Source organism: Amblyomma maculatum, chromosome 9 (assembly GCF_055883805.1).
Source record: "Amblyomma maculatum isolate TAMU_Amacu chromosome 9, ASM5588380v1, whole genome shotgun sequence".
In the NCBI taxonomy this organism is placed as follows: Eukaryota; Metazoa; Arthropoda; class Arachnida; order Ixodida; family Ixodidae; genus Amblyomma; species Amblyomma maculatum.
In genome coordinates, this window is record NC_139352.1 from 56388308 (window position 1) to 56402583 (window position 14276).

Sequence of the window (14276 nt, forward strand, 5' to 3'; positions counted from 1 at the left end):
CCCAATCACGAAACCCGATCACACTGCCTGAACCAGTCAGCGCCATCAGCTGCGTCGATCGGGAGGAACGGGAATGGTAATACATACTCTACCGCGTCAGTCGCATTGATTTGAGCATTGTCTTCTAGCCACTCAACACGACGCGTCATGCTTTATGAGCTGCTGTTCTAATTCACCGAGAGTGAACCAGCAGGGTTCTTTTATGTACTCGCTGCCCTTTGGAAAAGATATCGAGCAGAGGCGCGTCTGAAGATACGTGGCTGAGTGGGATTCACTATGCACTATACTTGCCTGGCATTTCTTTCATTTTAGCATGCGTTATCAGGCTTCGACCCGTGCCGCTCGTTTTGGACTTCCTGCTCTGCCCACATATGGTGAGGAGGGGAGGACTCTCGAGAGGAGCCGGCCACTTGTGAGCGATAAGCGCGCGTGCTTGGTTGCGTCGGCAAGACTTTTTTCTATCACCGTTTACAACACAGCACGTTCTGTAGCTGACGCATGCTTGGTGTGAAAAAATAGCTTACGGCCTCTGTTGGGTCATTACTGCATTCCCTCGGATTCCTTTGCATACCGTTGTCAACAAAGAAACAGCTGGTATTTCGATTCTTTTACATAACATTTTTGCCGCTATTGGCTTTTGGCTCATTCATGTCTAGCAGTAGCAGTGAAGGCTTAATGAATTTCTGCAGGAAATAAACAAAGAATGATTTAACAGAATCTGAATAGGATCATCAAATGATACAAGGTCCTTGGAGCTTACGACCGATTAGCTTGGGCGGTTTGACTGCAGGGAAGGACGCCGCCTTCCACCGTACCTCTTTGTTTTGCTCTGTACTAATTTGTTCTTCAGGGCTGGGGTGTTTGATTGAGCTGAGTAATGTATTTTGTGTTTAGTGCGCCATAGATATTCGTTCTAAATTTTGAAATTTGTTTAAATTGTCGGACAACAATCGTTAACTGGACGGAAAATTAACGCCTGACGTTGGTGTCTAGCTTCTCTACAGCAACTTTCAAGACTATCATAGGTAGGCGCGCTAAACTTTGACCCAAGACGATTCACTAAAACACTGGTACATGCGCGAACTTTCAACTGTTTATTACATGTACTTCTCTCCTTATGTACACATACATACACATACATACCCATACATACACATACTAGTTTCAGAACTAGATGGACTTACCATCAAGATGCACGTAAAAATTTCAACCTGCGGGCACGATAATCATGTTTTAATCCCTACAGGCATTCAAGGCGACTCCCACAGCAGATCCACGTATCCGCAACGCACGATTCTTACACAGGCACGAGTGCCACATGATTTATATGAGCCTTGTAATCGATATTCTAACTCAAAAAACGATATTTTTTTTTAAATTTACAGTGCTTATTACTTACAGTAATATGTAAAATGTAAATTAGTTCTCGATTAATTAGTCACTACCTAATTATAGATAAGACGTAATCAGTTAATTGTGAATTAGTTAATACTGAATTATATATTAAACGACTAGTACATTTTCTTTGCGAGAACATCAAGAAAAAATGAAGTCACAGCAGGAGTGCTTAAGCATGCATTGACAATTCCCTCGAAATTTAGACGCATTTTTTACAAGAGGATCTTCTGTCATCGTTTGTTTCAGTCGGTCACGAACCGAGTCGTGTCACGGCGCAGATAGCTCATCACACTGAACTTCCGTACATCAGGGGTATGCAAATGTTTGATGAACTTCGCTCGCATGTGGGCGAGAAGCATGGCAATGCGAAACTTGTTCTTCGTGCTCGTGCAAGCATGCCTCCAGCTCTGCTTTGTACTCTCCATATCCTTGCTCCTAAGTACAGGCGCGACTAAGTTTGTTTAGTCTGTGTATGAAATTCCCTCTGCAGGGTGTAGCACACACTACTCAGTTTTCAGCTTGAACAACTGATTCGAACTAAGTACCACGATGCAGTCGTTGAAACGCTGAGTGGCAGTGTTACTAATTATTTTAAAAGCCCCGTAACATAACTGATTTCGAAAACGAGGAGAAAAGGGGGCACGGATTGGGAGGAAACAGCGCATGCTGATAACTTCATGCCAGAAAATACTGCTGGACATAATCTGAAGTGAGAAGGAAGACTTAGAAATTATGCGTTAGTATATATACCTCTGCGTATGGTCATTAAATAAAAAAAAAAGGAAAATTCCTTTTTAGCTTATGTGCACTGATGTTCATAATTAAGATGCCTTCTAGGGCAGCTGACTTTGCGTTATTGAGTGCATGTCAACAGTCGCCTCTCCGAAACATGTGACGATGTCCACGGAGCTGCCCAGTTCGTAACCTCTTGTCGAACTAATGTAGTACAGCCGTTTACTGTGAAGAAAAATGGCGTCCTGGACTCATTCCTCCTTGCTGTTTTAACGACCTTCATCGCTAACATTTTCCAGTAACTTTCTAACTCTTGCTGACCAGGATGCTTTAGCTCCCACAGATGTAGGGTCTTATGTCCACTAACCTTCGCTTTGGTATAGTTTGCTTACCCACTAACCTTCGCTTTAGTGGTGCGGTAGCAGTGACCCTCTAACATTTGCTTGAGTGCTGGTGTTTGGTCTACTAAACTTCTCTTAGGTGGTGGTGCATGTGGTGTTTTTCGCGTTCCTTCCGATGCCAGCCGTTCGATTGATGTATACTACGCAGCGCTACCTTCAGTTGTTGCCCTCAACTAATTCCACACTGGTGCGCTTTGCAGACCCAGTGGAGCCTTCCAACGTCGTCGACGGACCGTTGCCCGGTAAGTGATTAAAGCATGCTTCTCCATCACTTCTTGGGGCAAAAAGAAAAGACACAGAAAAAGACTGGGTCCACGATAGCGTGCCATTAGCAGCTCTTTTCTGCTCGAATTTCTCCTGGCCAGCCATTGAGACGAGAATCCTATCGTCATTGTCAAATTTACCGAGATAGCTGGTTTTACGTCATCGGGATCAATTGCTATCTTGATGGCGAGGTGGCAGGAAATAGGTCGTGACATCGCAGTGGGAAACTCCGGCCTGCAGTGGGCGCTGTCACTGCAAAAGCAAGAAAACTAAGTGCGCGCACTGTGTTAAGCGGGATCGCAGCTGCGTTTTGCGCAACATATGTGCGCGGTCAGGGCACAAGGAGATGCCGCACTTGGCTTTTGACTATCACTGAAGCGGGGGTTTTGAATGGTGCTAAGAATTGAAACTAAGAAAGAGATAAGAAAGAGATAAGAGTCTGATCAACGGAGACGAGCAGCTGAGAGGAACATGCGCATTTAAGCTGTAGTACGAATTGGGGAAATTAAAGTGCACGTGCTGTCTTCTATAGGCTACAGTCGGTCCACTGCCACTGCCTCATGCTAATGGAAACTAGGCGCGAGCCGCCCGGGAAACGCCAGGTACCTCTCGACAGGAGCGCGATGCACCGGCCTGGCCAAAACAGTACTAATTACTTCGAGAGTGCTATACTCGCGTGCAGCTTTTCATGGCTGTGCAGAGGAAGCTAGGCAGGCAAGGGAAGGAGACACGCCTCTGCGCCATGCCGTGGCGTGTATGGTTTGGAGTACGGGTGCCGCAAGGTGAAGGAGGTTGGTTGGTTAGTTTGTGGGGTTTAACGTCCCAAAGCAACTCAGGCTATGAGAGACGCCGTAGTGGAGGACTCCGGTACTTTCGACCACCTGGGGTTCTTTAAGGTGCACTGACATCGCACAGCACACGGTGAAGGAGGAGGAGCTGAATGAGGTAGCCCATATACTCCTTGGGTAGGGGGCAAAAACCAGTCACCTTCCCTTTCCTGCCTATAGCCGTCGCTGTAGAGCCACATGTTGACCGCGGGTATAGTGATTAACCCTGGCTGCTAGAGAAAATAATTAGCGCAATATTGACGCCACACCTAATGGTACGGAGATAGTTTCTTTACGGCCACTGAGAGTGCTCAACAATCGGTGAAATGTGTCGACGTGGTTCTTCGGACATTACAAGGTTGTGTTGTGGCAAGCGGGGAGGTTGGACGCTGATCAACGCTGACACTGAAACAGCTGCAGGTTGCAGGAATTTGGTTTGTGCTACGGTGTTTAACGTCACAAAGCCACTCGGGCTGAGGGACGTCGCCATGCAGGGCTCCAGATAATTTGGACAACAGCCTGGGGTTCTTTAACGTGCACTGACATCGCACAGCACATAAGCGCTTTGCGTTTTGCCTCCTGGTTCAAAATTCCCCTCTAGAACGTTTGTTGTCCGAACTAGGCCCCACACTTGAATTTGTACGCTCACTTTGAGGCAGTTTCCGGCCACTCGCCGTGTACAGTCGGCGTGCAGTGGGGAGGTTGCAAGTGTCTCAGCCGCATCCTTTATTCATTTGTGAGCGTTCTGTGGTTGAACATTTTCCGGACTCTCCTACTACGGCCAGTCCCATAGCCTGGGTCGCTTTGGGACGTTAAACCATATAAGCCAACCTATTTCTCTGCGAGATATACCAAAATGATCATCAAGAAATCTCACTGATCTCTAACTGTCCTCATTCTGTCCGTCACGCTGGTATTGGTGTACAACAAGAATCAGTTACTTCTCATTTCCGTTTTCATAACTTAATCACAATTAATGCAGTACTCAGAGGCGTATTTCTGTGAATTTTCTTTCTTTTTGATAAGAGACATTCATTCCACCGCATTAGCATTAAGATGTCACTCAACCGGCCGCGGTGTGTCAGTGGTTAGCGCATTAGGCTGCTGAGAACCCGAGGACATGGTTTCCGTGCCGGACGCGGTAGCCGCTTCTTGGCGGAGGTGAAATCAAGATGCACGTGTACTGTGTGATGTCAGTGCACCCCACAGAATTTCAGATGTTCGAAGTTAATCCTGAACTTTCTGCTATACGCCATCCCTCACAACTCTAGTCACCCTCAGACGTTAAACATTATAAAGCCCCGCCGGGGTGGTGTAGTGGTAAGACGCCAGACTACTGCGTCGGAGCACCCGGGTTTGAACCCGACCTCGGCAGCTGCGTTTCGATGGAGGCTAAACGAAGAGGTGTCCATGTGCTGTGCGATGTCAGCGCACATTAAAGATCCCCAGGTGGTCGAAATTACTCCGTAGCCCTCCACTACGGCTCCTCTTTCTTTCTTTCTTTCTTTCTTTCTTTCTTTCTTTCTTTCTTTCTTTCTTTCTTTCTTTCTTTCTTTCTTTCTTTCTTTCTTTCTTTCTTTCTTTCTTTCCACTTTCACTCCCACCTTCCTCCCTTCCCTTACGGTGCGGTTGCGGTGTCTACAGAAAACAAGTCGACCTCGGCGGCTGCGTTTCGATGGAGGCGAAACGAAGAGGCGTCGTGTGTTGTGCGATGTCAGCGCACGTTAAAGATCCCCAGGTGGTCGAAATTACTCCGTAGCCCTCCACTACGGCTCCTCTTTCTCTCTTTCCACTTTCACTCCCATCTTCCTCCCTTCCCTTACGGCGCGGTTGCGGTGTCCACAGAAATCAAGTGAGACAGTTACCGCGCCTTTCCCTTCCTATAAATAAATCAGTTTTTTTTTAAAACAAGTGAGACAGTTACAGCGCCTTTCCCTTCCTATAAATTAATCAACATCATAAGCCATCTTGTATTGTATCCCCTCATTCATCTCTCTCCTCACTGCCTGTTGAGGTCTCTATGCGCCTTTCCTCAAGCGAGAAATTGGTCAAATCATTGTTGCAAGAGTAGGCAGGGATATATCAAATAACTTGCTTCCATGAGCCGTTGCATTGCATGTTTGATGCACAAACTCTGCGTAGCCAGGGCTACAAGTCGTTTTTTATTGCATTGAGATGGCATGTTTGCGTGCATCCATAAAATGACTGCAGTTGCTTTGGTAAACAACCAGTGGGCTTTAGGGCGCCTTGGGAGGGTGCGTGGAAATGTCTGAATAAGCTGGAAATGGCTTCCTGAGCAGTAGTGCCTGGCTCGTGAATGTTTAATGTCTAATAATACTTTTTCAAAACAGACAACTTACGTTTGTTCCTGTATGATGGTATCTATGTGCATGCATGCAAAATAGCAGTGTTTACGGTGTTTTTGAAGCCATCTCTCTTGTCCGAGTGACACCGATCCCAAAATCTATCTTAAAAATGGTGTCTTACCTGTAAGACGTGAACACAAATTCTTAGACGTTGCCTTCGACAGAAAGCTTACTTTCCACCCCCACATAAACACTAAAAAAAAACAAAAAACAAACAACCAAAAACAGCCTTCAAATCTTTGAATATACAGCGCGGTCGCACAAACGCTAGGGATCCGACAGGACAGGCTTATTGCAGATTTATCGTTCTATTGTTCGCTCGTGCTTAGATTACGGTTGTATAGTGTATGGGCCTGCAAGACCTTCATACCTGAAACGACTGGACCCAGTCCACATCATAGGTTCGCGTCTACCCTTCGGTGCCTACAGGACGCCACCATTAAAGTCTTTACTTGGAAACAAATGTGCCATCCTTTGCATACCGAAGAACCATGCGCCCCGCCGAGGTGGCTCAGTGGTTACGGCGCTCGACTACTGTTCCCAAGGACGCGGGATCGAATTCCGGCCTCGGCGGCCGCTTTTCGATGGCGGCGAAAAGCAAGGCGCCCGTGTGCTGTGCGATGTTAGTGCACGTTAAAGAACCCCAGGTGGTCGAAGTTTCCGGAGTCCTCCACTACGGCGTCTCTCATAGCCTGAGTCGCTTTGGGACGTTAAACCCAAGAAACCAAACCAAACCGAAGAACCATGCTTACATTTTCGTACATCTTAAAAATGCGTTAACTACCGAAACACCTTTGTTACTCAATAGTTACAAAATGCCCATTTAGGACGCTGTTTATTAAGCCCCAAGCAGTCAAGCCACTCCTACTTCGTGTTGAAGAGAAGTGTAAAGAATTAAACATACTCGATACACTACCCGATGTTGCGCATTGTCCCCATCCACTGGCGCCCTGGTACAGTTTCCCCAATGCATGTGACGTAACACTTACAAAATTCCACAAAAACCGGACACCACACTAACACTGGTTACAACAGTTTTTGACCCCAGTGATACAGAAATTATAAATTATTTTACAATGATGGTTCTAAAAGAGCATTTTATGTAGGCAGTGCCATTGTGGAAGACAAAAAAAAAAAAATAGTAAGGTTACCTCAGTGTGCTTCCATTTTCACTGCCGAGTGCTATGCGATCTCCGTGGCAGTAGAAAAAGTAATAAACGAGATAGAGAAAAGTGTCATTTACACTGATTCCCTAAGTGTACTTACAGCGCTTCACCATAGAAATTCATTCACACCATCGATCGGCGATATCATACAAAACATAGCAAAAGCACAGCAGGAGGACACAGCATAATATTGTGCTGGGTTCAAAGTCATGCTGGAATAAAGGACAATGAGAAAGCAGATGAGTGTGCTGCACAAGCACAACATGAAAAAAAAAAAAAAAATAAAGTGCGCATTCCCTACACGGACAGCTTAAGGTTAGTGTATTACGAGTTGAAAGAAAAATGGCAGTCAGAATGGAATAAAGAATTGAAAAATAAACTGAACTTAATAAAACCTGCCACAAGAGAAAGGAAGTCGCTCTCATGTTGTTGTTGTTGTGGCTGTAGGAAGAAGGAAAAGAAAATGCACGGGCCTGCTACTGGCTTTGTAGCTGAGCCACCTCCGCTGCCTCGTGCAGATAGAAGAGAATATAGATAAGAAAGAAAAGGAAGAGGGAAAGAAAGACGCGCGCCGCAACAACAGCCGTCGTCCACCACCAGCGGTGGCGTGTGCAATGACGGCCTAGAACAGATAAAAATTCGGTGCCAGGCTAGCCCCCGCCGCAAGCGGCGGTGACCCACCTGTACCAGCCCCAACAGGGGAGACCGAGCACCCCGGCCTCGCTCTCATCAAGAACGTTTCAATGAAGTCGTCTTATGTCGCCTCCGCATCGGACACACACACACTACACACAGCTTTATTCTTGCAAAACAGGAAATACATGTGCACTGTCCGATTGATTTATGGGAAGGGAAAGGCGCGGTAACTGTCTTACTTGTTTTCTGTGGACACCTCAACCGCGCCGTAACGGAAGGGAGGAAGGTGGGAGTGAAAGTGGAAAGAAAGAAAGAGGAGTCGTAGTGGAGGGCTGCGGAGTAACGTGCGCTGACATCACACAGCACACGGACGCCTCTTCGTTTCGCCTCCATCGAAACGCAGCCGCCGAGGTCGGGTTCGAACCCGGGTACTCCGGAGTCGGGCGTCTTACCACGGCACCACCCCGGAGGGGCGCACTGTCCGACATGTCCACAAAGGCGCCTTTGTGGAGCCCTCACATTCATCCCTTCCCTTACGGCGCGGTTCAGGTGTCCACAGAGCAAGTGTGTCAGATACTGCGCCTTTCCCTTCCTATGAACCAACCAACCAAGCCGTTGTGGAGGAGGAGGAGGTAGTGAAGGGTGGCTGTTCCCGGCCCTACGGAGCTGGGACAGTAGATCAACGCCGTTTGCGGCGGGGGTTAGCCAGCCACAGATTTTTATCTGTTGTAGGCCGTCATTGCACTCGGCATCGCTTAGGTGGTAGACGACGGCTGTTGTTGCGGCGCGTGTCTTTTTCTCCCTCTTCTTTCTTTCTTGTCTATTTTCTCTTCTGTCCGCACGAGGCAGCGGAAGTGGCTCAGCTACAGAGGCAGTAGCAGGCCTGTGCATTTACTTTTCCTTCTTACAGCCACAACACAACACAACATCGCACAGCACACGGACGCCTCTTCGTTTCGCCTCCGTAGAAGCGCAGCCGCCGGGGTCGGGATCGAGCGCGGGTACTCTAGCAGTTCTCGGCCGGCTTACCACTGCACCACCGCGGCGGGGCATTTCAGCTGGTTTTTGTGGAAAGGAAGGCGCAGTATATCACTTTTCATTCGACACTTACGCTTGAAATCAACGACATACAATTGGAGTTACATATGTGGTCGGCTTGAATTTCTAACGAAAACTATAGCTTCCGGCTTGAGCATAAGATGGGTGCTAAATGGGCAGCGAAATCTCATGACACCACCATGAACGGTGCACGAATAACGGTTGCGCCACAGATGTGAAATCGCATGCGTGTAACGGAGTTTTATTATCGCGTTACAACCACAACACCGACGCCGGCTTTCACACGGTCCCATTTTGTTGTCGCTGGTGAAAATCAAGGCGCCCGTTTACTGTGCAATGTGGGTGCACTTAAAAAAACCCCTTTTGTCGAAATTTCCGTAGCCAAGCACTACGGCGTCTCTCATAGCCTCAGTCGCTTTGGAACGTTAAACGCGCATCAAACGAAACTACAAAGCGTTTTTGCTTGGCGACTGCTTGGTGCAATGGACTTCCGTTCGCTATACATGTCCGCCACTGTGAACTTGGGAAGCGTATTTAAATTAATAGTATCCAATACATTATTAAGGATAATAGCTAACGCCAGCGAATGGGCGCAGTGTGGACATTGCACAGCTGTTGTGGCAAAATGAAAACTTTCGGCGGCGCCAAGAGTAGCCCCGCACCTGCCTTGCACGTCCTAGCGCGTTTCGCAACATGTAATTTCGGCACTTGGGAAGGGGGTTGGTATTTCGTCAGCGTTAATGTCATTGCATGGTTTACGCGAAACTCAGTTCGGTTTTTCGAAGTGTGGGTATTGACTGATTTCAGATAAATGGCCGCGGTCGATTTTCACGATTGCTGATTGTCGTGTTATGGCGTTGTGCGGATGTCGCATGTAGCCGGCGTTGACGTGCGCTTTTTCCTGTCCTGGCGCGTCAACCAAAGGAGATCGTAAGCTTTCTGGCCGAGGACCTTTCTACCTTGGGAAGCAAGAGTTCCTTCGCCAACGGCCATGCCCTTTTGTTTCTGTGTCGGATATATGGTCGTGTCCGGGTGGTTTTAACCTTTGTACCTGTAATATAATGTAAATATCTGTCAAGTTGAGCTGTTCAGTTGTTGTACGACACAGGTGGGAATCAGCCTTTCTTATTCTGCCGGCAATCGCTGCACCGTAGCGTCACTTATGTGTTAAGAAAAAGTGCTAATATTTGTAAAATCTGCTCCACTATGCGCAGTCACTTATAACCGTACATATTCCACTCCAGCAATCACCATCTATGCACACATTCACTCACAGTATAACGTGGTACATTCCAGAAGTCACAATCTATGCACACGTTCACTCACAGTAGAACATAGTTAACTCCAGCTTTCACCACCTAGTCAAGATCAGTGTCCTGCAGAAATTGTAAAAGAAGGCGTGAAGCCTCCGTTCTGCATGTCTGTTTTCCACTCGGGTAGACAATGTCCTGAAGTGCACTGTGAAAGGCTCCTGTCCTTTTCAAGGAAGCGAGCATCGCATACCTTTCCGCGTTGTACTCTGGACAGCACATTATATTGCCACCTGGCGGTTTGAGGTAGCGCTTGAAAGACGAAGTTGTAGACTCTCGTGCGCTTCGGCTAGCTAGGACTGTGGACTCTTCGAGTCTGTCTGTGTTACCGTTTCCCGTGAACCCCTATCTTGACTGTGTCTCTGCCGTGTTACCGTTTCCCATAAATCCCTGTCTTCGTGACAGTTTTGACAGAGGTGTTGGGTGATTTACCTCTCAATCTCGCACACCCCTCTGCGAACCAACGACACCGAGATTTTGCCTGTGGACACGCCATTTCATTGCGTCAGCCGGAGGAACCTGGGCCTTCGCTCCGAACACGGGCCCTTAGAGTCCACTTAACTAGCCTCCGGCCAGCCACGCAAAGCACTACGTCGGTCATGAAAGGTACTCCTGTTTACCTTCAAAACTACCGAGTGCCGAAATCGTTCCATGGCACTACGCATGAAGACTTTGAGGACTGGCTAACTCAGTTCGAACGAGTGGCATCCTTTAATCAGTGGGACGACAACTTAGAGCTACGGAACGCCATTTTCTGCCTGGAAGACCATGCTTTGGCATGGTATATGAGGACCGAGAAGGCACATTAACATCGTGGCCTCAGTTCCGCCGTCTTATCATAGAGGCGTATGTCAGCCTGGATAGGCGCGAACGAGCAGAACGTGCTCTACAATCTGATACAGGTGCCAAGCGAGTCCGTCATGATGTATGTTGAGGACGTGACGAAACTATCTCGACGTGCGGATCCTAACATGTCTGAAGACAGAAAGCTGCGCCACCTGATGCGTGGGGTTAAAGAACAGCTTTTTGCTGGTCTTGTGCGTGACCCACCAGCTACAGTTACCTCATTTTTAACAGAGGCGGGCACGATGGAAAAGATGCTACACCAGCGCTCGGCTGTCTACAACAGCCCAATCCCCGCTACGACTGCTGCCGAGCCTCTTACAACTGCTGTAAGCAAATCTGACCGCCTCCGAGATCTTATTCGTGCAATTGTACGCGAGGAACTGCAGAAGGTTTGTGGCACGTTCCAACCCAGGGGTGATTCTCTCGCACATATAATCCGCGAAGAGGTTCAGCAAGTCACGCAGCCATCTCTGCATGCTGCTGAAGCTCAAAGTACCCCTGTTACTGATTATCCTCGTCCGACTTACGCTGACATTCTCCGACGCCCAGTTCCAGTTCAAGCTCCGCTGTCTACAATACCACAAACCCAGTGCATGCCCGTCCAGCAGCCAACGCAATACGTTACTGTTCAGCAACCAACGTGTTACGTGGGGCCACCGCGGTCACACGTACGACGAACGGACGTCTGGCGGTTTCACCCGCTGAAAGCCGTATTTACCATCCGAATCAGTGTTTTCTGTGATCTAGCGTTTATTTTTTTTCGAGAGGGGAATAATGCCACCTGGCGGTTCGAGGTAGCGCTTGAAAGACGAACAAGTTGTAGACTCTCGTGCGCTTCGGCCAGCTAGGACTGTGCGAGATATGTGTGAGGATATGTGCGAGAGAATCTTTGTGCGTCATGTGATGACGTGGAAACAATTGAACATTACATCCTCTCCTGCCGCAGGTATGCTACTCAGAGAAGAAATTATTTAGAAATACTCTTGCTCGCCTAGGATTGCCATTTACAGTTCCTGTCCTCCTCTCCTTTGGTGCAGCCGTCAAAGGGTGTGCCCTAAAAACCGGTGTGGGAGTTACTCCACAATTATAATATTGCTACTGGAAGATTTGTGTGTTAGTGCTGATCTGTCTGAATTGTACTTTTTTATTATTTTACAATTTTAACCCTTTTTTCATTGTTTTCTGTTACTATCGCCTCAAAATTTCAAATTATTTCAGCAACAGGTTATCTATCACAGTCAAATCGACATTATCAATTATTATGTCACCTATAACGAATTCTGGCCAATCTCCCACTTTGGGTATGTGCCATTATAACGAGGGAGAAGCTAGGACTGTGGACTCTAGAGTCAGTGTCTCTGTGTTACCGTTTCCCGTGAACCCCTGTCTTGACTTTGTGTCTATGCCCCGTTACCGTTTCCCATAAATCCCTGTCTTCGTGACAATATAATGTTCTATATCCCCGCACACACCACATATAGAACATAGCGGAGGCGATGCCATGCCAGCCTTATGCATTCAGAGCCCGTGCGAATTCGATGTAGTAGAGTGGCCTGATGTCTTCTCAGACCCTTAGTCACACATGACTTGTGGGGCGCACTCCACAAGGTACTTTTGGTTAAGTACCGTTTCTCTCACAGCTGTATACATTGTTGTGGCTGTATGAAGAAGGAAAAGAAAATGCACGGGCCTGCTACTGGCTCTGTAGCTGAGCCACCTCCGCTGCCTCGTGAGGACAGAAGAGAAAATAGAGAAGAAAGAAAAAGAAGAGGGAGAGAAAGACGCGCGCTGCAACAGCTGTTGTCCACCACCAAAGCGGTGGCGGGTGCAATCTCAACCCCTGAAATCGAGCAGGACAGGGACGCCTCCACGTTTCGCCTCCATCGAAATATGCAGTCCCTACGGTCGTGCGGTATCTCGACAAGGACTACAACTTGTGTTGGTCTATGTGTTCCGTATACCTGCAACGCATGCGACACGCGCGCTCTTGCTCGCCGTGCGCGTTCGTTCCGCCGATGGCAGTTTGGGCGGATACAAATCCATTTTTAACTGCAAGCCTTTGACATAAAGAAAGGACATGTTTCTATCCTGTCGTGCCTTCCGTTCAAGCCTGCAGCTTCTATTTAATTGTGATAGAGTTCGCACTCTGCGTGCGCAAGTGTGGTGTAGGCTTTGCACAGCCGGGAAAGAACATCTCAAGCGATGCCACTTGAAATAGTGCAAGTTCACGAATCTCCGAACTTTCTCTGACAGTCCTTTGGTTGTGACGAGACAGTGTATGAGATTTCCTTCTCTTTCTTTCACAGCCGTTCCTGGCCAGAATGACGAGGACAACAGCCTCGATGGGACCCTCATCCCCTCTCCTGTGGTGCAGCCGGGCTCTCTCTACGCAGGTAACGTGGTTGTCAGTGTCCACACCGCGGTAAGTCGCAGAGGCTGAAGCAGATCTTCTATCAAATAAGGGAAGGGAAGGGTGACATGCGGGGCAAGGCAAGGGTATGAGGCACCCACCTGTTTAGACAGTCGGAGGAAAAGAGGATGATACAACTGCTACCCCTTTATTATTTTACATCGCTACTATTTTTCACCGTTACCATTTTTTACCGTTACCATTTTTTACCGTTACCATTTTTCACCGTTACCATTTTTCACCGTTACCATTTTTCACCGTTACCATTTTTCACCGTTACCATTTTGCTCCGTTACCATTTTGCTCCGTTACCATTTTGCTCCGTTACCATTTTGCTCCGTTACCATTTTGCTCCGTTACTAATTTGCTCCGTTACTAATTTGCTCCGTTACTAATTTGCTCCGTTACTAATTTGCTCCGTTACTAATTTGCTCCGTTACTAATTTGCTCCGTTACTAATTTGCTCCGTTACTAATTTGCTCCGTTACTAATTTGCTCCGTTACTAATTTGCTCCGTTACTAATTTGCTCCGTTACTAATTTGCTCCGTTACTAATTTGCTCCGTTACTAATTTGCTCCGTTACTAATTTGCTCCGTTACTAACTTGCTCCGCTACTAACTTGCTCCGCTACTAACTTGCTCCGCTACTAACTTGCTCCGTTACTAACTTGCTCCGCTACTAACTTGCTCCGTTACTAACTTACTCCGCTACTAACTTACTCCGCTACTAACTTACTCCGCTGCTAACTTACTCCGCTGCTAACTTACTCCGCTGCTAACTTACTCCGCTGCTAACTTACTCCGCTGCTAACTTACTCCGCTGCTCACTTACTCCGCTGCTCACTTACTCCGCTGCTAACT

At 47.6% G+C, this 14276-nt stretch overlaps 1 protein-coding gene across 5 annotated transcripts in view; it reads left to right on the forward strand.

Annotated features, from left to right (window-relative positions):
- LOC146179094 (uncharacterized) overlaps window positions 1-14276 on the forward strand; it is a 35384-nt gene that overhangs the window by 9300 nt on the left and 11808 nt on the right. For 4 of the 5 annotated variants that reach the window (XM_084578792.1, XM_084578788.1, XM_084578790.1 and 1 more), the window contains 3 exons: window positions 1645-1710; window positions 2732-2773; window positions 13312-13398. In XM_084578792.1, the coding sequence (XP_084434918.1) occupies window positions 1645-1710; window positions 2732-2773; window positions 13312-13398 (195 nt within the window). The remainder of the gene's footprint in view (window positions 1-1644; window positions 1711-2731; window positions 2774-13311; window positions 13399-14276) is intronic. The other variant, XM_084578793.1, reaches the window with a different exon arrangement.